The sequence below is a fragment of the Salmo salar genome, chromosome 16 (assembly GCF_965601325.2).
Source record: "Salmo salar chromosome 16, fSalSal1, whole genome shotgun sequence".
In the NCBI taxonomy this organism is placed as follows: domain Eukaryota; kingdom Metazoa; phylum Chordata; class Actinopteri; order Salmoniformes; family Salmonidae; genus Salmo; species Salmo salar.
In genome coordinates this window covers 11,265,162-11,286,155 of record NC_138306.1, presented here as the reverse complement: position 1 = coordinate 11,286,155, position 20,994 = coordinate 11,265,162, and the positions used below count along the sequence as shown (strand labels likewise).

Below are 20,994 nucleotides of genomic sequence, written 5' to 3'. Positions count from 1 at the left end.
TAGAGAAATTAACATTACATTTTCTGGCAACAGCTCTGGTGGACATTCATGCAGTCAGCATGCCAATTGAACGCTCCTTCAAAACTTGAGACATCTGTGGCATTGTGTTGTGACAAAACTGCACATTTTAGAGTGACCTTTAATTGTCCCCAGCACAAGGTGCAGCTGTGTAATGATCATGCTGTTTAATCAGTTTCTTGATATGCCACACCTGTCAGGTGGATGGATTATCTTGGCAAAGGAGAAATGCTAACTAACAGGGATGTAAATTTAAGGTAAATAATTTTGTGCTTATGGAACATTTCTGGGATTTTTTATATCAGGTCATGAAACATGGGACCAACACTTTACATGTTGCGGTTATATTTTTGTTCAGTATAAATACAATCTAATTGTATTAGTAGACCCTCACGCAGTTGAATTTTATGGTATTATAATAGCCTGCAGATTAACAATATAGCTCAATGCTATTTAAGATGCAGGTGTCACGCAGACGTTAGTCAGTTGTTGGTATCACGACATGTCAGTCAGACGTTCAATGGTAGGCATTTAATGGTATCTCATTCGGCTCATTATTGGCTCTTCTCCCTCACTCACTGTTCTTTGGTGCACAATTTATACTTTCTTGTAAAATATTTTATGATGTCAATGGGAGAGTTGTGGAAAACTTCAACTGGGGAGAACGTTTTCAAAAGAGTGCTAAATGGGACATGTAAATGCAGACAGACCAGCAGTTCTTTCAAAAGTTTATTTTAATAATGAGAGACTTACATTTTCCCCACTTGCCACTTTTACCCTCAGGGTCTTGACATTTATATCTATTCATCTTCCACAAAAATATAATTAGCTAAATAATATCAATAATCATATGAAAATACAACTTCAATGCAGGGATTGTACATTTGCTGTAGACAATGCTAAGAAAAAATAAGGAAATTACCATTCTACAAAACAGCTTTACTGTTCACAGCAATAAAACCTTTTTCCACTTCAAATTCAGTCATGGTTGGAGAGTGGAGAGAAATGTTGACTTTTAGGATTTTTGATGGTGGCTTGTCTGCTTGAAAAACCAATTCAGTGTTGAAATGATTGAGCAGTGAGCACATGAACAAATTTGCAGTGAAAGACAAACGGGGAAAAAAACAACACATTCCTTAGTCATGAATTTTGTTATATTCTAATCACATATAATAAAGAACAGGCAATGGGAAAATATGCATTTCTTTTACAATATATTATCACTTGTAAAACAATGAGCTATCTTGAAGGTTGGAACAAATGTCTGGACTGCACACAAAATGTTTTGTGAGGACCAATTTTGGGAACAAAAGAAAATGCTAGGACTAACAGTGGCCCAACCCTTAGTGACATTTTGGTGCTGGAATTTATTGGGATGACTCATGTACTGGAGGCCACTGCAGGCTAGTCACTAGCTGGCACAGCCACAGTCAACATCTGACTTCAACCCTAACCCCAACCACACTGCTAACCTTATCAGAAATCGCTCTGCCTCCAGGAGAGGATTCATCCCAATAAACGTCAACCTGCCATTTTGATAACGTCAAAAGTAGTGCTCTTGTTGAAACTGTATGCAACTTTAAAATGAATGCAGTGTAAGGTGTATAATGTTCTCAATTAACAGTAGCACAATTTATTTGCACTGTCAAAGTTAGGCCTATATTCTTTTGGCGGATCTCAAAGGATTAGATGGGTGAAAGCAACTTGGAAGAAGCTGCACTCACCCTCTTTAAAAGCTTAGAGGAACTATCACCATATTGTTTACATCCAGTCCAATCCTTTCATATAAAAGCCAGACAGGAAGAAGTAAGAGCTAGAGACAGAAATTGAACAAAGCCAATGACTTTCAATCAGTGGTCTGAAAGCACTGGATAAGTAAGAGCAAAGTGTTAGACACTATTTCCAAAACCTATCTGGGGTGTAAGACTTTTAGAACACAGGCGTCTGAGATATTCGGCACAAAATGTGCATCTGAACCATCTCTTACACACGCATACAGGCTATTCCTAAGCTTTCCATCCATAGGGCTTAACATTTATAGATTCATATAAATATACTAAAAAAATAAATACATAAACAAATACAAATAATTTTGTAATAGGCAAAATAGTGGAGTATTGATGTTTTCATGTACAGGAAGTTTGCAAATTGCAGATATTGTGGCATTTTGTATTCTACCAGTAGGTACATTAGACTGTAAGCTATTACGGTGATTAAACAGTATTGTGAAATAGCCATTGAACAGATCATTACAAAAATCATCCCCTTTATGCACTGAAACTGGTCCATTTGGGCTGATCCCTTGGCCTGATCCTTTCGTGATCTTGTGCTCTCATACATAGTAGTGTAGTAATCTATTTTGCTGATGGTTGGAGTTGGCACTTAGAACCTACACTTGGCCCAGTCCAGGAGAGATGGCAAATCGATATTCATTTTAATTCAGCTGGTGAAAAATATACAATCCCTATCCAATGTTTTTTTTTTTCTCCCTCCAACCTCCATTTTGCCTTTTTAAATAACATTTTGCTCTACTTTTTCAATTGCAAATGTAGATGAGTTGCTGAAATACGTACATTTTCAACAACTCATTTTCTCAGTGCAAGCATTTTGCCCAATATAGCAATAATATCCATAGTTTTATACCATACATTTTCCATTGTCATTTATGCTGTAAAGTTGAATTGCCAGTAGGTTCTAGACCCAACCAATGCACCAGGGTGTATTGCCACTGATAAAGTACAGGAACAACTGATCAGGCTCGACGACCTTCCTCCAATGGGCAGTGTGTTCATATTACAGAAAGACTATGCCCTCAAGACGAGGATAGCGTCAATCTGCCCATTCAACTAACAGAAAAAGGAGGAATCTCCTTCCAACTTGGCTTTAAAAATATCACTACCAAAAGCCCTGGTAAGAGTAACTCGATCGCCACCGTTTCGGCAGCACAGAGAGTGGAGTTGAGTTCTGTGACATGGCGCATCCTATCTACAGAGATCCTCCACTGCAGGCGCAAGTTTGCGTTGGTGCTGAGGCTGGGGTTTCCTCCTCCTGCCAGGACAGCTCCGCCTGCTGCCTTGGTGGTTCCTGCCTGACGACTGTCCTGTTTCTGTGCTTGGCTGTGTGTTGGCATGGCTGTTCTGACGAGATGTCAAACTTTCTCTGTCCACCTGTTGCCAGGAAAACACATAAGACAAGATGAACTGTATTGTCCCCTGATGGGAAATTTGTCTTGGAATAACATTTAGTGTGACATACATGGATGTGTGGTAAGTTAACACTAAAGCTTGTCTGATATAGGGTTGGTTCCACCAATTCGGTGCCTTTTGAGATGTGCAACTTGGGGGGGAAAAAAACGGGATATCACCACATTTTAACATTGTCATAAAGAGCATATGTTAAACTTCAAAAAACGGTGTATTTCCATTTGATGAGGTTAAATGTAAAAAAAAAAAAAATACTATAATAAGTGCCTATTAAATAGCAAATAAAGTAACAGGTTGACGATTTCATCTTAAATCAGCCATAAATCCACTTCTGAAAAGACGCAATTGAATGCAAGCTTAATTTTGAAATAGTTAAAACATTATAGCCTGTCTATCTATGAGTAACGGGGTTGATGCTCAGTTTTCCACCACAAAACACCAGAAAAGGGCCAAAAAGAGTAGAACCAGCTCACCTGCTTTTACACTATGATTTGACTATTAGATGTTCAATGTCTCTTTTGAAAGAAAATACCATATTAAAATGAAAGTTCAGTTCACATAACAGGGTTGACCTTAAAATGAGGGACAGATGTAAATTAATCACTAATGTCATGAAATAAATAACATTCAGAAATGACTTTGTAAAAGCAAAACTATGGCTTTGCAATGATGGTGAAAACATAATGTTATGACTATAACTACTGTTCCCTGAAGTAGGGAAATTACATACAACATACTATGGGGAGTTGCACTCTCACTACTTCTGTTGAAGTATCTACAATAACACCTGTCCAGGCCAGTGAAGTCCGCGCCTCGCTGGAAGTCCCCGCCTTCCACAGGTGATAAGCGTGAGGCTCGGTTTCATTCCTTTAATTTAATACCGCTCTTCACCGAGCCCAGGAACGGGCGGCGCGGGTCCAAACAGATGTAGCTCATTCCCTCCTTCAGGGAAAAGTAGTTAGAGTCATAACGTTACTTTACCTTTCAGTCATTCAATGTCGGTACAACATATTATGGGGAAATATAATCACGCCCCATACGGACCCCAACAGATACTAAATGAAAATGCTCCATGGCAGACCACCCAGACCTGACCCTGCCAGATGCGGAAGTCTGGGTATTGCGTTGCCTAGTGACTTTTCTCTGACCCAGCCGTAAGCATGCTGTGGGCTACACTGGGAGCAGTCACATCCCAGTGATAAAATCTGAAAGTGTGTGGTGATGCCCAACTCCCCGCATCACAAATATCTCCTATAGTCAACACTTTAAACAATGCCCAAGACGCTGACAGACCCCTGGTGGAGTGGGCGCGTACACTGCTAGGTAAGCATTGCCTCTTGCTGCTAAACTCAGCCAAAAAAGAAACATCCTCTCACTGTCAACTGCGTTTATGACTAACAGAAATTGAATAATGTGTCCCTGAACAAAGGGGGAGGGTCAAAATCAAAAGTAACAGTCGGTGTGGCCACCAGCTGCACTAAAAGAATAACTAATTGTTTATGATTAGGAAACTTGAGAACCATACAAACTTCAGCCCACAACATCCAGTGGGAGATCATGTTCTAACACTAAGGGACAGTTTAGTTGGCGTAACGAAAGACAGTCTCGAGTTCCAATTGTTTGTTTTAGTAGCGTGAATTGTTCCTGTTAACAGAAAAGCGGCATAATTGAAGAAATGAATCCAAGCCTCATGCTTATCACCTGTGGAAGGTTGGCTTCTAGCGAGGCGCAGATTTCATTGTAGATCCTTCAACCGAAGTCGCGAAAGTGCGACTCCCCATAGTATGTTGTACTGAAGTTGACTGGCAAAGGGAACTTGGAGAAATTTCGGGGTTAAGTGGGTCTTCGTAAAAGTCACGGTGTTGAATTTTGGCACTTTAGCAAGTCTGATTTATTTAATTTTCCATGTGGTCTATATTAAAAAGGGCACTTCACTGAATAAAACAGGCTTTAAAAAATGCAATATTGGTGCTGAATTAAGATATTAAAGGGACGCAAAAGGCCCTTATTTAGGGGAACGACCCTATAGTTCAGTGGTCACCAACCTTTTCTGAATCAAGATCACTTTAAGTCCAAAAGCAAGCCGAAATCTACTGCTCCGATTCTTTTTTAACATGACTTAAAAAACACAAGCCTATGCAACATTAACTTATAAAAAACTGTTCTGTAGTAATGAAGTGTGTGCAGTAGGCTATAGGCCCAATACATTATCACTGCATATTGGCTATTCTTATGTTGTTCTTCCCAGACCATTTTGAAATCATATAAAAACAATGTGAGGCAGAGCTAAGTGAGCATAATAATTCGATTTTTAAACATTTTACTGGTGTGATGGCCTGCATCTGATGGCCAGTCTGAGGGGAGGGAGAGAGGAGAACAACGGTGAGGCTGCCTCACCCGACTCACCGTACCTCCACTCTCACCGAGAAAAAGTCTTCCAGCTGATGGTGAAACTCAAGTCGCACTGCATTATTTCGGCCTCGTGCAGCAATTCAAGTTGCTACTCTTATGACCAGAGAAAGTGAAATATTCCTCAATACTAAAAAAGACAAGCCTCTGCCTCTAATAATAACAACTCAAGCTTATCGAAACACTTTGCTATACTCACTCATTGCAGCTGCAGTACTGGTTGTAGCATGAGTGAAAGTATGGAGAACACACATTTTATGGCTTATAAAAGTGTTGAACAAGGTGACGGTGCTGAATAACAACTTAAACATGAACTTACTTTAAAAAAACAACAGCTCTTTGCTGTATTCATTGAATCTCTCTAGTCAAGTTTTGAATTTGCTGTGTACTAGAGGCTTCTTTTTACAACAAATGGCTTGAGGAAACTGTGCAGACACAGAGATCTGAGCTATCGGATTGGCCACAGTGGGCCTGCAGGGTAAGCAGAGTTCTACCTTCAGACACATGAAATGATTCAAAATGGGAACACTTTGCCTTCCTGGCACTAGGGCTGCTGAATCATGTGAACCTACCGCCAACAGAGCTAAACGAAAAAAAAAAAAAATACGAATGCAAGGTTTTATCATTGCTGTTTTTTTACAGAAATGTTTGGTGATCGACTACAAATGCCTTGGAGATCGACCAGTCGATCGCGACCGACCGGTTGGTGACCAATGCTATAGTTAGTCACCTACCTTGCTCTTGTTCGAATGGCTCACGTGGCTTCCGGAAGAGGAACTTGTAGCCCTGTGATTGGTCAATCCTAGGGGGGCAGCTCTGTGTGCGGATAAGCCCCGCCTACCACGCGGCAACACAGTTTTACAGGGGCTTCCGTCCGAATCCTGGAGATTTCAGAGCATCCAATCAAACATGTGCAAAATACAGTTTAAAGACAGGTATCTCAAACTGCTAACACATGAAAGGGTAGATTGCCTAAGGGACCTTTCTGATAGACTAACTACTAGTTAGAAAAATATTTTAGAGCTATCTTTAGAGATTTTACATCATAGTTGCAAAGGAAAGGTCAGCACTGGGGCTGTAGGTATTAAGCGTCTCAGAGTATCACTTGACACATACAGCCCCTGGTCTTTAAGGTGCAAAGTGTGTGGAGAGAACATGCTCAGTTTCACAAGGCACCCACAGCATCGCTGGAGCTAGCTGATGAAGACTGCGGCGAGGGGGATGATGAAGAGGAGGATGGAGAGGAAGGAGGAGGAGAGGAGGAGCTTGGTGATTCCGCCCCTTCCTCAGAGAGATTGTTGTTGCATTCGTACGTCTGCTGAGGCTCCACCAGCAACGTGACATCATTTCCTGTGACATAGGGGAAACGGTAAGAAATGTGGGGTTAGCAAAGTTTACACTATTTTGATATAGTGCTGTACTTGGACTGGATAATTGTGAAAATCTATTAAAAAACAATTATATAAAATAAAATGGGCTCTAAAATGTCTCATCTCCTTACCGTTTAAGGTCAGGGAGTTCAGTGATAGATCAGCCCACTTCATGGTGATCCAGTCCCTGTATTCTGCCACTTCCTGAGTCACCCGGATTATTCTGCCCAGTATACTGCAGGACACACAAAAAACAATATTACCACAGGTTGGAAAAGTGGACACACGTACATGTGCAATCTTTTTCCCCACTTAATATTGTAACAAAAAATATATACAGTACCAGTCAAAAGTTTGGACACACCTATTCATTGAAGGGTTTTTCATTATTTTCTACAATGTAGAACAATAGTGAAGACATTAAAGCTATGAAATAACACATATCATGTATCATGTAGTAACCAAGAAAGTGTTAAACAAATCAAAATATATTTTGGATTCTTCAAAGTAGCCACCCTTGATGACAGCTTTGCACACTCTTGGAATTCTCTCAACCAGCTTCTCTCAACCAGCTTTTCCAACAGTCTTGAAGGAGTTCCCACATATGCTGAGCACTTAGCTGCTTTTCATTCACTCTGCAGTTCAACTCATCCCAAACCATCTCAATTGGGGTGAAGTAGGGTGATTGTGGAGGCCAGGTCATCTGATGCAGCACACCATCACTCTCCTTCTTGGTCAAATAGCCCATGCAGAGCCTGGATGTGTATTTTGGGTCATTGTCCTGTTTAAAAACAAATGATAGTCCCCACTAAGAGCAAACCAGAAGGGATGGCATATCGCTACAGAATGCTGTGGTAGCCATGCTGGTTAAGTGTGCCTTGAATTCTAAATAAATGACTGACAGTGTCACCAGCAAAGCACCTCCTCCTCCATGCTTCACGGTGGGAACCACACATGTGGAGATCATCCGCCTCACAAAGACACGACGGTTGGGACCAAAACCCTCAAATTTGGACTCATCATACCAAAGGACAGATTTCCACCGGTCTAAAGCAAGTCTCTTCTTCTTATTGGTGTCCTTTAGTAGTGGTTTCTTTGCAGAAATTTGACTATGAAGGCCTGATTCACACAGTCTCCTCTGAACAGTTGATGTTGAGATATGTCTGTTACTTGAACTCTGTGAAGCATTTATTTGGGCTGTAATTTCTGAGGCTGGTAACTCTAATGAATTTATCCTCTAGAGCAGAGGTAACTCTAGGTCTTCCTTTCCTGTGGCAATCCTCATGAGACCCAGTTTTATCATAGCGCTTGAAGGTTCTTGCGACTGCACTTTCAAAGTTCTTGAAATGTTCCGTATTGACCGACATTACCGTCTTAAAGTAATGATGGACTGTCGTTTCTCTTTGCTTATTTGAGCTGTTCTTGCCATAATATGGACTTTGTCTTTTACCTAATAGGGCCATCTTCTGTATACCCCCCTACCTTGTCACAGCATAACTGATTGGCTCAAACGCATTAACCTCTCTGGGACATGTGGGACGCTAGCGTTCCACCCGCGGTACACACTGCCAACAGCCAGTGAAATAGCAGGGCGACAAATTCAAAACAACAAAAATCTCATAATTCAAATTTCTCACACACAGGTATTATACACCATTTTAAAGATATGATTCTCATTAATCCAACCACATTGTCCGATTCAAGAAGGCTTTACGGCGAAAGCATAACATTAGATATGTTAGGACAGCGCCTAAACAAGAAAAACCACACAGCCATTTTCCAAGCAAGGAGAGGCGTCACAGAAACCAGAAATACAGCTAAAATTAATCACTAACCTTTGATGATCTTCATCAGATGACACTCCCAGGACTCAATGTTACATGTATGTTTTGTTCGATAAAGTTATGATTTATATCCATAAACCCCATTTTACATTGGCGTGCGATGTTCAGAAAATGTATTGCCTCCAAAACTGCCGGTGAATGAGCACATCAATTTACAAAAATGCTCATCATAAACGTTGATAAAATTTACAACAGTTATTGAAAGAATTATAGATACACTTCTCCTTAATGCAACCGCTGTGTCAGATTTCAAAATAGCTTTACGGCGAAGCACATTGTTCAATATTCTGAGTACAGAGCTCAGCCATCAAAGCAAGCTATACAGTTACCCGCCAAGTTCTGGAGTCAACTAAACTCAGAAATAGTATTATAAATCTTCGCTGATCTTTGTCGGAATGCACTCCCAGGACTCCCACAGGAAATGTTCGTTTTGTTCGATAAACTCCATATTTATATCCAAATACCTCCGTTTTGTTCGCGCGTTCAGATCACTAATCCAAAGGCATAATGCGTGAGCACAAAACCCGAGACAAAAAGTCAAATAGTTCCATTACCGTTTGTAGAAACATGTCAAACGATGTTTACAATCAATCCTTAAGGTATTATTAATATTCCAACCGGACAATAGCGTATTCATTACAGAGGAAAAAGAAGGAACGGCGTGCCTGCGTCACCGCGCAGTAAACAACTTGTTGGTCTCAGGCTTGAGACAGCTCTTATTCTCTTCCCAGTAACAGTAGAAGCATGAAACAAGGTTCTAAAGACTGTTGACATTTAGTGGAAGCCTTAGGAAGTGCAAAATGACCCCACAGACACTGTAGTTTGGAAAGGCAATCAGTTAAAAAACTACAAACCACTTCCTGGTTGGATTTTTTCTCAGGTTTTTGCCTGCCATATGAGTTCTGTTATACTCACAGACATCATTCATACAGTTTTAGAAACTTCAGAGTGTTTTCCATCCAAATCTACTAATAATATGCATATCCTACCTTCTGGGCCCGAGTAGCAGGCAGTTTAATTTGGGCACGTTATTCATCTGAATGTCCGAATACTGCCCCCTGTCACCAAGAAGTTTTAATTGGGGCTAGGGGGCAGTATTTTCACGGCCGGATGAAAAACGTACCCAATTTAAACAGGTTACTACTCTGGCCCAGAAAATAGAATATGCATATTATTAGTAGATTTGGATAGAAAACACTCTGAAGTTTCTAAAACTGTTTGAATGGTGTCTGTGAGTATAACAGAACTCATATGGCAGGCAAAAAAACGGAGAAAAATGTAATCAGGAAGTGGGGGAAATTAGAAATGTAGTTTTTCTTTTGAATCCCTTGAAAAACTACAGTGACATAGGATTTACGTTGCACCTCCTAACTCTTCCATTGGCTGTCAACAATCTTTAGGAACTGGTTTCATCCGTCACCTGTTACCGGGCAGAAAATTATGGCTCAGTCAATCACTGGCCAGTCTGAGGACAGGTGTCTTATGGCGCGCGTGCACATGACTTCGTTGTTTTTTATTTTTCTTCTGGGATGAATACCTATTGCCCGGTTGTAAAATTATCGCAATTTGACGTAAAAAAATACCCTAAAGGATTGATTGTAAACATCATTTGACGCGTTTCTACAAACGGTAATGGAACTTTGAACATTTCGTCTATGGATTTGCGTCCACGCCACATGGCATTGTAAAGTGTTCTGGATGGGTCAACAAAACTGAGATATTTGGACATAAATAATGCACTTTGCAGAACAAATGAAGCTTTCTTGTGGAAGTGGGTGCCCATCCGAGTGCATTCCGCCGAAGATCAGCAAAGGTAAGTAAATATTTCGAACATATTTTTTGAGATTTGTCGACGTCGTGGTTGTAGGCTAACTGTATAGCTTAGCACTGAAGGCTAAGTTCTGTACTCAGAATATTGAACAATGTGCTTTTTCCGTAAAGTTATTTTGAAATCTGACAAAGTGGTTGCATAAAGGAGTAGATTATCTCTAATTCTTTAAATAATTGTTGTACATTTTGTCAACGTTTATGAGTTCTTCTGTAAATGTATGTGCCTATTCACCGGCGGTTATGTGGAGAAAACATTTTCTGAACATCACGCGCCAATGTAAAAATTGGGTTTTTGGATATAAATATAAACTTGATCGAACATAAAATGCATGTTTTGTCTAACATGATGTCCTAGGAGTGTCATCTGATGAAGATTGTCAAAGGTTAGTGCTTCATTTTAGCTGTATATCTGGTTTTGTGACAGCTATCCGTGCTTGGAAAATGGCTTTTATTTTTTTGCTAATGTGCTATGCTATAATAATCTAATGTTTTGCTTTCACCGTAAAGCCTTTTTGAAATCCGACAATGTGATTGGATTAACGAGGGGGTTATCTTTAAAATGCCGTATAATACTTGAATTTTAATTTTGAGATTATTATTTTTTTGAATTTCGCGCCGTGCTCTCTCACTGGTTGTTGTCCAACCAATCCCGTTAACGGGATTTTATCCTCAAGAGGTTAACCTCTTACATCTAGATGTTCCGCTAGTGGAACGCCTCGCCAATATCCAATGATAGGGCGTGGCGCGAATTACAAACTCCTCAAATATCCAAAAACTTCCATTTTTCAAACATACGACTATTTTACACCATTTTAAAGACAAGACTCTCCTTTATCTAACCACATTGTCTGATTTCAAAAAGGCTTTACAACAAAAGCAAAACATTAGATTATGTCAGGAGAGTACCCAGCCAGAAATACCCCATTTTTCAAGCTAGCATATAATGTCACAAAAACCAAAACCACAGCTAAATGCAGCACTAACCTTTGATGAACTTCATCAGATGACACTCCTAGGACATTATGTTATACAATACATGCATGTTTTGTTCAATCCAGTTCATATTTATATCAAAAACCAGCTTTTTACATTAGCATGTGATGCTCAGAACTAGCATACCCACCGAAAACTTCCGGTGAATTTACTAAATTACTCACAATTAAACGTTCACAAAAAGCATAACAATTATTTTAAGAATTATAGATACAGAACTCCTTTATGCAATCGCGGTGTCCGATTTTAAAATAGCTTTTCGGTGAAAGCACATTTTGCAATATTCTGAGTAGATAGCTCGGCCACCACAGGCTAGCTATTTTGACACCCACCAAGTTTGGCACTCACCAAACTCAGATTTACTATAAGAAAAATTGGATTACCTTTGCTGTTCTTCGTCAGAATGCACTCCCAGGACTTCTACTTTACACCCAATGTTGTTTTGGTTCCAAATAATCCATAGTTATATCCAAATAGCTGCGTTTGGATAGTGTCTTGAACGCAAGAACAAAGGGTGACGCGCCGGCGCGTTTCGTGACAAAAAAAATCAAAATATTCCATTACCGTACTTCGAAGCATGTCAAACGCTATTTTCAGTCAAAAGACTGAAAATAGAAAATGGTGTCTTCACGTGCACGCGCACGCCCGTGTCATTGTTCTCAGATCGACCACTTTCTAAATGCGCTACTGTTTTTCGCCCAGGGACTGCAGAGTCATCATTCCCCGTTCTGGCGCCTTCTGAGAGCCTATGGGAGCCTTAGAAAATGTCACGTTACAGCAGAGATCCTCTATTTTCCATAAAGAGGCTATAGAAGGCCAAGAAATGGTCAGAGAGGGCACTTCCTGTATGCAATCTTCTCAGGTTTTGGCCTGCCATATGAGTTCTGTTATACTCACAGACACCATTCAAACAGTTTTAGAAACTTTAGGGTGTTTTCTATCCAAATCAAACAATTATATGCATATTCTAGTTTCTGGGCAGGAGTAATAACCAGATTAAATCGGGTATGTTTTTTATCCGGCCGTGAAAATACTGCCCCCTATCCTAAACAGGTTTTAAGAAGGAAAGAAATTCCACAAATGAACTTACGAAAGCACACCTGTTAATTAAAATGCATTCCAGGTGACTACCTCGTGAAGCTGGTTGAGAGAATGCCAAGCGTGTGCAAATCTGTCATCAAGGCAAAGGGTGGCTATTTGAAGAATCTCATATATAAAACATATTTAGATTTGTTTAACATTTTTTTAGTTACTACATGATTCCATGTGTTATTTCACAGTTTTGATGTCTTCACTATTTTCTACAATGTATAAAATAGTAAACAAAGAAAAACCCTTGAATGAGTAGGTGTCCAAACTTTTGACTGCTACTGCATATAACATTCTATTGGTTGCAAGAATTTTGTATAATAATTTAAGTTCTGAATCCGCCGTCGTTTTACATATCAGTTCATAAACCATGTGCCATGGAATGTGTCATGCCCTCAAACCAAGGCACGCTGCCTGCGTTTATTTATAGGCTGTTTCAACTTGTCAATTTCAAATGATTTTCTAACTTGTTTTATTTTCTAACAGTTTGAATTGAGGTGTGTTTTGCCTCGTCATTGATTCATATAAAAGTAGGCCATTTCACTTTTGCGGCCAATACATTTTTTTAGGCATTACTGAGCTGGACAAATGCTCGCAAGCACTTCCCCATTGTTTCCGCAGATCAAGTATGAAGACATTTTCGCATCTCCAGTCAGAACAGGACCTGCACAAACTTTTTCAAATTTTCCAGCTGGTACCCGCATTGCCTTCATTGTTGTTTTCATTACTACATGATAATAACTTTGGACATGTGCGTTTCTATCAAAATTAGTGCCTTATTATGTTATAATAGTTTCTGTATGTCGTATTATGTCGTTTCTACTGTAGCTCACTGTATGTAAGGAGCATAATGTATGTGTGTATTCCTTATAACCGCGCACGTGAGGTAACGTTACTTATTTCATAACCTTTATGGTGTTATACACAATTGTGCTTATGTAGCTAGCTACATTCTTCTATTAGCTCTGTAAAACAAATGATAATTGCGTCAGAGAAGTATTAGCTTGTGTTGTCTTTTGAAGCTACCCTGGCCTTATGACTATGGTTTGTTATCATTCGGCCTGTTTAGCATAGCTCTGTTCTGCCCTGCCCAATTGTGAAGCTCAATAGTTACTGTTTCTTACTGTTATATAACTCATATTTGGGATATTGTCAATACAATTTATAATTTTTTATAGCCATGTTACGTTACTACTTTGTAATATTGTTGTATTGCTATATCCTGATATTGTATTGTAATTACTAATAATTCCTCTTTATTCTGTACTTTCAAAAACCACACACACAAACAGTATTGAACATTATTTGCCAATATCATAAATGAAACCGGACATCTTTTGAGGTGAAGATTGAGGACAGCTTTTGTATGCTAGCGTACACGCAACAGTTTTAATGGATGAAAACAAAGCAAGAAAACACATAGGCCTATAAGTAATAGCCGTCTATTTTATTGAAGTATTGGTGGCGGTTGAACAACAACAACTTGTTTGCTAGAGAAAAAAAACTGCTCGGAAAGACTTACAACTTATGAATATGCACAAACCATATTTCATATTCATGCAGTGATTGAACAACAACTGTATTTCCACCCCCCACCTCTAAAGACATAATATCATGGCAGGTCACCAGTCAGGTCAGTCAGTCAGTAATTAATTGCTGCAGTTGTGCTCAATAGTGCTTGAGCATATGATACTACCCAAAGCATGGTTGAAACACAGTGGTGTGCCACAAGCTAAACACATGTACTTTGTCAACCACCTCTGCTTCCTTCTTCTGGTGCCAGACAGGTAGACTTTGTAGTGCCTCCGTGTGCGACTACCTTGAGTTGCAGTTTGAGGGACTTCGCAGGGAAAATGCCGTGCAGTGAGGCGTAGGGGATTGTCTGCAGCAGCACAGCCCCTAGTGGATGGGCGTCGAGGGGTGTGGTGCTCCTCCAGCAGCGCTCTCATTTGGTTCTCTCTGTACTTTTGGTAGGTAATTACTTTACCTATGGGGGAGAGGGAGTGTGGAGGATGAGGAAAGGGAGAGGATGAGGCAGTGGGTAGGTGGGTGAGATATTGTCACTATATTGACATTCTCTGCTGTACCAATTGTCCACACACTAAGTGTGTCCCTTGCCGAGATGAGGAGCCAGCATGGTCATCACCACGGACCCGGACACCCCAAGCCCCTCATAATGTTGAATGTCAGTGGTGGACCCTGTGTAGAGTATAATGTCCTGGACAAATCCTGTCTTCACCTCCCTCGACCTCCTTTCGGCAAATCTGACCATGACTCCATTTTGTTGCTCCCAGCCTATAGAGAGAAACTAAAACAGGAAAAGCCCGTGCTCAGGTCTATCCAACGCTGGTCTGACCAATCGGATTCCACGCTTCAAGATTGCTTCGATCACATGGACTGGGATATGTTCCGGGTAGCCTCAGACAACAACATTGACATATACGCTGACTCGGTGAGAGAGTTTATTAGCAAGTGCATCAGTGATGTTGAACCCACTGTGACTATTAAAACCTCCCCTAACCAGAAACCATGTATTGATGGCAGTGTTGGCGCAAAACTGAAAGCGCGAACCACCGCTTTTAACCTGATATGGAAAGGGGGCAGTATTTTCACGGCCGGATGAAAAAACGTACCCGATTTAAACTGGTTACTACTCTTGCCCAGAAATGAGAATATGCATATTATTAGTAGATTTGGATAGAAAACACTCTGAAGTTTCTAAAACTGTTTGAATGGTGTCTGTGAGTATAACAGAACTCTTATGGCATGCAAAAACCTGAGAAAAAGTCAACCAGGAAGTGTAGGATCTGAGAAATGTCGTCCTTCTTTCTAGTCCCTTTCGAAACTACAGTATCTGTGCTGTTACGTTGCACTTTCCAATGCTTCCATTGGCTGTCTAAAGCCTTCAGAAAGTGGATTGAGCCTTCTCCTGTCTCTGGGCAGAGTATAGGAGCTCAGTTACTGAGTGGTCTGCCTGAGGACAAAGAGATTGGATATGCGCGTTCCCGCGAGCACGCTGTTTTTTCTTTTCCTCCTAGAATGAATACACTATTGTCCGGTTGGAATATTAATCGCAATTATACGTTAAAAATACCATAATACCATTTATTTTAAACAGCGTTTGACATGCGTCTAAGTACGGTAATGTAACATTTTGACTTTTTGTGTCTCGAATTGCGCTCGCGCGTTACCCTTTGGATAGTGACCTGAACGCACGAACAAAATGGAGGTATTTGGACACAACTATGGATTATTTCGAACAAAAACAACATTTCTTGTGGAAGTAGCAGTCCTGGGAGTGCATTCTGACAAAGATCAGAAAAGGTAATACAATATTTGTAATACAATATTTCTAATACTAATTCTGAGTTTAGGTTGCCCCGAACTTGGCGGGTGTCGCCGTGATGGCGAGCTATGTACTCAGAATATTGAAAAATGTGCTTTCGCCGAAAAGCTATTTTAAAATCTGACACCGATTGCATAAAGGAGTTCTGTATCTATAATTCTTAAAATAATTGTTATGTATTTTGTCAACGTTTATGATGAGTATTTTTGTAAATTCACCGGAAGTTTTTGGTGGGAATACATTTTCTGAACATCATGCGCCAATGTAAAAAGCTGTTTTTGGATATAAATATGAACTTGATTGAACAAAACATACATGTATTGTATAACATAATGTCCTAGGAGTGTCATCTGATGAAGACCATCAAAGGTTAGTGCTTCATTTAGCTGTGTTTTGGGTTTTATTGACATTTAGGCTTGCTTGGAAAATGGCTGTGTGGTTATTTCGGTCTATGTACTCTCCTAACATAATCTAATGTTTTGCTTTCGCTGTAAAGCCTTTTTGAAATCGGACAACGTGTTTGGATTCAGGACAGGTTTGTCTTTCAAATGGTGTAAAATAGTCGTATGTTTGAGAAAATTGAATTGTGGTATTTTAGTTGTTTTTGTATTTCGCGCCATGCGATCAAATTGGCTGTTGGCTAGGGGTTCAGCTGGCAGAACGGGGTTCCGCTAGCGGAACGCCTAGATGTAAGAGTTAATTATGGCAAGGCGACCGGAAACATGACCGAATACGAACAATGCAGATATTCCCTCCAGTGTATTCCCTCCGCAAGGCAATCAAACAAGCAAAGAGCCAGTATAGAGACAAAGTAGAGTAGCAATTCAACGGCTCAAACACGAGACGTATGTGGCAGGGTCTACAGTCAATCACAGATTACAAAAAGAAAACCAGCCCCGTTGTGGACATCGACGTCTTGCTCCCAGACAAATTAAACAACTTCTTTGCTCGCTTTGAGGACAATACAGTGCCACTGACACGGCCCGCTACCAAAGCCTGTGGGCTCTCCTTCACCATGGCCAACGTGAGTAAAACATTTACTCACTTCCAATGAAAACAATGTGTATTCTTCACCATGTAAGGTACAATTCAACATTAGAAAACGGCCTTTTTAGTCCATTTGCTGGGATATAATGGAAAAGGGCGTATTCGTATTTATCAGGATGCCTACACCTCTGCTGTTACTACAGCAGGTGGCAGCGGAGGCCTCTCCAACCTGGTTCCTCTTTAAATATTACATTTCTCCTTTTTGAAATATAACTCTCGCAAAAAAACCATCTGCTGACAATCTCTAAGTGTTCAAGTACCATATGCTTTTTTTCCCATCATGAAGCCCGTGACCTTTCCAAGTTGTAAGTTGGATTTCCTGGGTCTTTACTTGTATAGAATCAAAGTTAACCTTGTCTATTCCGCCTATCATTGACGAACCAGAAAACATTTTAGCCGACATGTCATAGGAGGGCATTCCATGGAATGGGATAGTCATAGTATGAATACATAGTTATTATATACATTACATATATAGCGTGTGAGCATGTGGGCTGAGCAGACATTTAACAGAGAACACACAAGAAACATAAAGCAAAGTACTTCTTTGTACTTTGTGGCACTATGCCTTTATAGGGCTTTCAAGCTCCAACTCCTCTCCTAATGTAAAAAAAATCCAAAAGACTGGGTTATGTCATTGTACATACATTGGAGGAACACTGACACATAAGTACTGTGGTCAGTTTGTATTACCATGTAAATTAAAAGTATAGTGGCTGGTGGGGGTCTACTTGGGGAGAGTGGGTCCACCGAGAGACTGAATGAAGTGGGATGAGTAGAGCCCCACACATACTTCAGAGAAGTGTCTGATGCCCTCCCAGTCACCCCATCCGAATACCGTGGATAGAGCCCCTCTACACTCTCACCAATAACCACCATTGAATCTTAGCTATAATGACAAACAAGGAATAATAATGACTCGACATTCTCTGCTAATTTCTCCAGAACTCATTCATTTTACAGCAGGTTTGCAAGTCACACAAATAAATACAATTACATTGTAGTATAGTTAAATCCTTCCTTCTCTCTCTCCCAAGCCAACCCTTCCCTCTCCACTTCCCTTTCCTAATTCTCCCCCCTTCACCCAAGCCAAGCTTGTCCCAACCTCTCATCCTTACACACCCTTGCCCCACCACCTCCAAACCATGCCCTCCCTTACCCGTCCAGGCAAAGTTTATCCCAACTTCCCATCTTTTCCCCATCTCCTCTTCTCAGACACATTTACACCCTTCGACTTATCCATTCTCCTTTATTCACATACAACATATACCCTATGCATCCTCTCTCCCACCCTCATACTCACCCTCCTTCACACTCCCATTCATATGCACAGACACACACACACAATCACACACATCCATAGAACAATTATTGACATACGTGCTACATTTTCTCTTTTGTATTGTCTTTTCTGTGTCCATGTAGTCCATTGGCATCGGTACTTCTATCATTACTTCCTAGAGAAGAACAGTTACTTGGGGACAGTAGAGTTTAGATTGGATTGGGGGGAAGGGGGAAAGAATATTGTCTCAACTTACGATAAGCTGCATTTAGACATCACTTGTATGTGCTTATTGCTTTTTCCCGCTTTTTCCCACCTCAGGGCAGTGGGTTCTCCTTCAACTGGATAGGTCTCTTGCAGCCGGTTTAGGGCTTCGTCGGCGCTTGTGAATTCCAGCTTTTGTGTTTCCTTCCATACCCACAGCACTGCCGGGAAGCAAAGTTGAGACTTGATTCCTTTTCCTCCAGTGACTGTCTGATGGGAATGTACTTGCTTGCGTTTTTTTCTCAGCTTAGCAGACAGGTCCTGGACGAATCGAACGGACTGGCCGTGGATTTTGATCTCCTTTCCCCCCGTCAAAATGTTGACTTTGGTCTGATAGTTCCACAGCTTGAAAATTACCATGCTGGGTATTTAGCGTTCTTCTGTTTCACACTGATCCGACGGCATCGTTCCAGATCCTCTGGTGATATATCCACGCCAAGCTCCTCTGATATCAGTTTGACCACGTAGCTGGAAAGGTCTCCTTTGTTCTCGTCTTCCGGGAAGGACAATATTCTCATGTTTCATCTCATTTTGTTTTCTTTCTGTTCCAGTTCATCTCCTAAAGTTTGCAACCTTGTTTCCAGACGGCTAATTTAATTGTCTGGCGTTTATGCGCAAGCCTTGTATGTGCATGTCTGACATGATAGACTCCACTTTCCTTTCGAACAAATCTTTTTTTAACAACAGATGGTAACAGTTTGTTTTGATGAGCATTGAGAGCATTATAGTTATGTTATCTGGATTTCCTTTAGCTGTTCATTACTCTCATTTGCGTCTCCAGATTGTTCCTTGTCTTTTCCTCTGAGGAAAGCAATGCCTTATTGGGCTCTTGTCGCTGCATCGCTTTACCAACTGATTGGTTCGCTGTTATACATAACTGACCACTCCCTCGCTCCCAGTTGCTTATGGATATATTGATCTAGCGATTTTAGACGCTTAAGTTGAACTCTTGTCTGGCTTCTACATATAACCACAGTTTTATCAGTACAAAACAGAGCTACTCACTCCCCTATCGGTACGCGAATGCGTGAATACTATCTGAAGGTACATTACATACCTATTTTTATATTTTTTACTTTCAGGCCCACATGGAAAGGGTGGTATGGGGAGAGTTTTTCTATGATCGCCGGGAGGGAGTGGTGGATCAAAGTACTTTTTGAAGATGATTGCCTGTCTGTGATTTGAAACCCTCACCAAAAAAATAAAATACACACGTTTTGATCAGTCAGCGAAATAAAAGTGCTGAAAAATGTTGGCTCACTATTTAAAAAGAATATGGAGAGCAAGCTATAGGATGGGAGTCAAATACCGATCCAATATTTTCCTAAAATAATACTGCGATATGCAACTATCGTCTATTTCTGCCATCACTACTGATTATGTGACAGTAACCTTCCCCCATGAGTCCCAGCCCTGCCCTGTACCTCTCGCTGTGGTTGTTGGGGTAGTACTTGGCGATGGGCGACACAGCGTGGCTCAGCACCATGTAGGCGTAGTCAAACACCTGCTTCACCTGCATGGCCCCGTACGAGCTACGGCCCACATCATTACCTGGGCAACACAGGGAACACAGGACAAACACCAAACGCTCACGGTCAGGTACAAACATAAACTTGGCAGCTGCTTATTGCATCTGGCCTACCATAAGAGTTCTCAAACATCTCTATAAAACAACTACATCTGTTGTCTTAGTTATGGCAGAACTCTGAAGCACAAGACACTTCATTGAATGTGTACTTTTCAGAGACATCATAGCTAGCTAGCTAGCTTGCGACCATATTTTTGACTACCGTATGCAGTAAGCCAGGGTTTCCCAAACTCGGTTCTTGGAACCCAAGGGGTGCACATTTTGGTTTTTGCCCTAGCACTACACAGCTCATTCAAATAATCAACTAATCATCAAGCTTTTATACATGTGAATCAGCTGTGTAATGTTAGGCAAAAATTAAAACGTGCATCCCTTGGGGTCCAGAGGACGAGTTTGGGAAACACTGCAGTAAGTAATCATAAACAAACTAAAGGTGTGTGAGCCGGGGCTCACCTTGCTGCAGTGGATCCTCGATGTAGAGCAGGGACGGCCTGTATCCATCCAGCATGCTCTTCTGGACCTCGTCTTTGGAGAGGTAGCAGCCCCCATCTTTGATCCGGATCCCCGTCTTCAGGTAGTTAAAATGGCGGCCGTACAGCTCAAAGAACTCAATGAGCAGGACGCCAGTGTTGGCGTTGGGACTGCAGGCGTCCTCTCTGCTATGGAGCTGAAACACACACAATACAGTCTATAACTTGTTTCTACCATAAG

At 40.8% G+C, this 20,994-nt stretch overlaps 1 protein-coding gene across 1 annotated transcript in view; it reads right to left on the bottom strand.

Annotated features, from left to right (window-relative positions):
* Positions 1 to 734: 734 nt before the first annotated feature.
* Positions 735 to 20,994, bottom strand: part of LOC106573258 (terminal nucleotidyltransferase 4B) — a 46,960-nt gene continuing 26,700 nt past the window's right edge. The window contains exons 7-12 of the mRNA XM_014148166.3: positions 20,737 to 20,950; positions 20,120 to 20,246; positions 7,132 to 7,235; positions 6,811 to 6,980; positions 6,365 to 6,511; positions 735 to 3,185 (exon numbers count right to left, since the gene is read on the bottom strand). Of these exons, the coding sequence (XP_014003641.1) occupies positions 3,000 to 3,185; positions 6,365 to 6,511; positions 6,811 to 6,980; positions 7,132 to 7,235; positions 20,120 to 20,246; positions 20,737 to 20,950 (948 nt within the window). The 3' untranslated portion in view covers positions 735 to 2,999. The remainder of the gene's footprint in view (positions 3,186 to 6,364; positions 6,512 to 6,810; positions 6,981 to 7,131; positions 7,236 to 20,119; positions 20,247 to 20,736; positions 20,951 to 20,994) is intronic.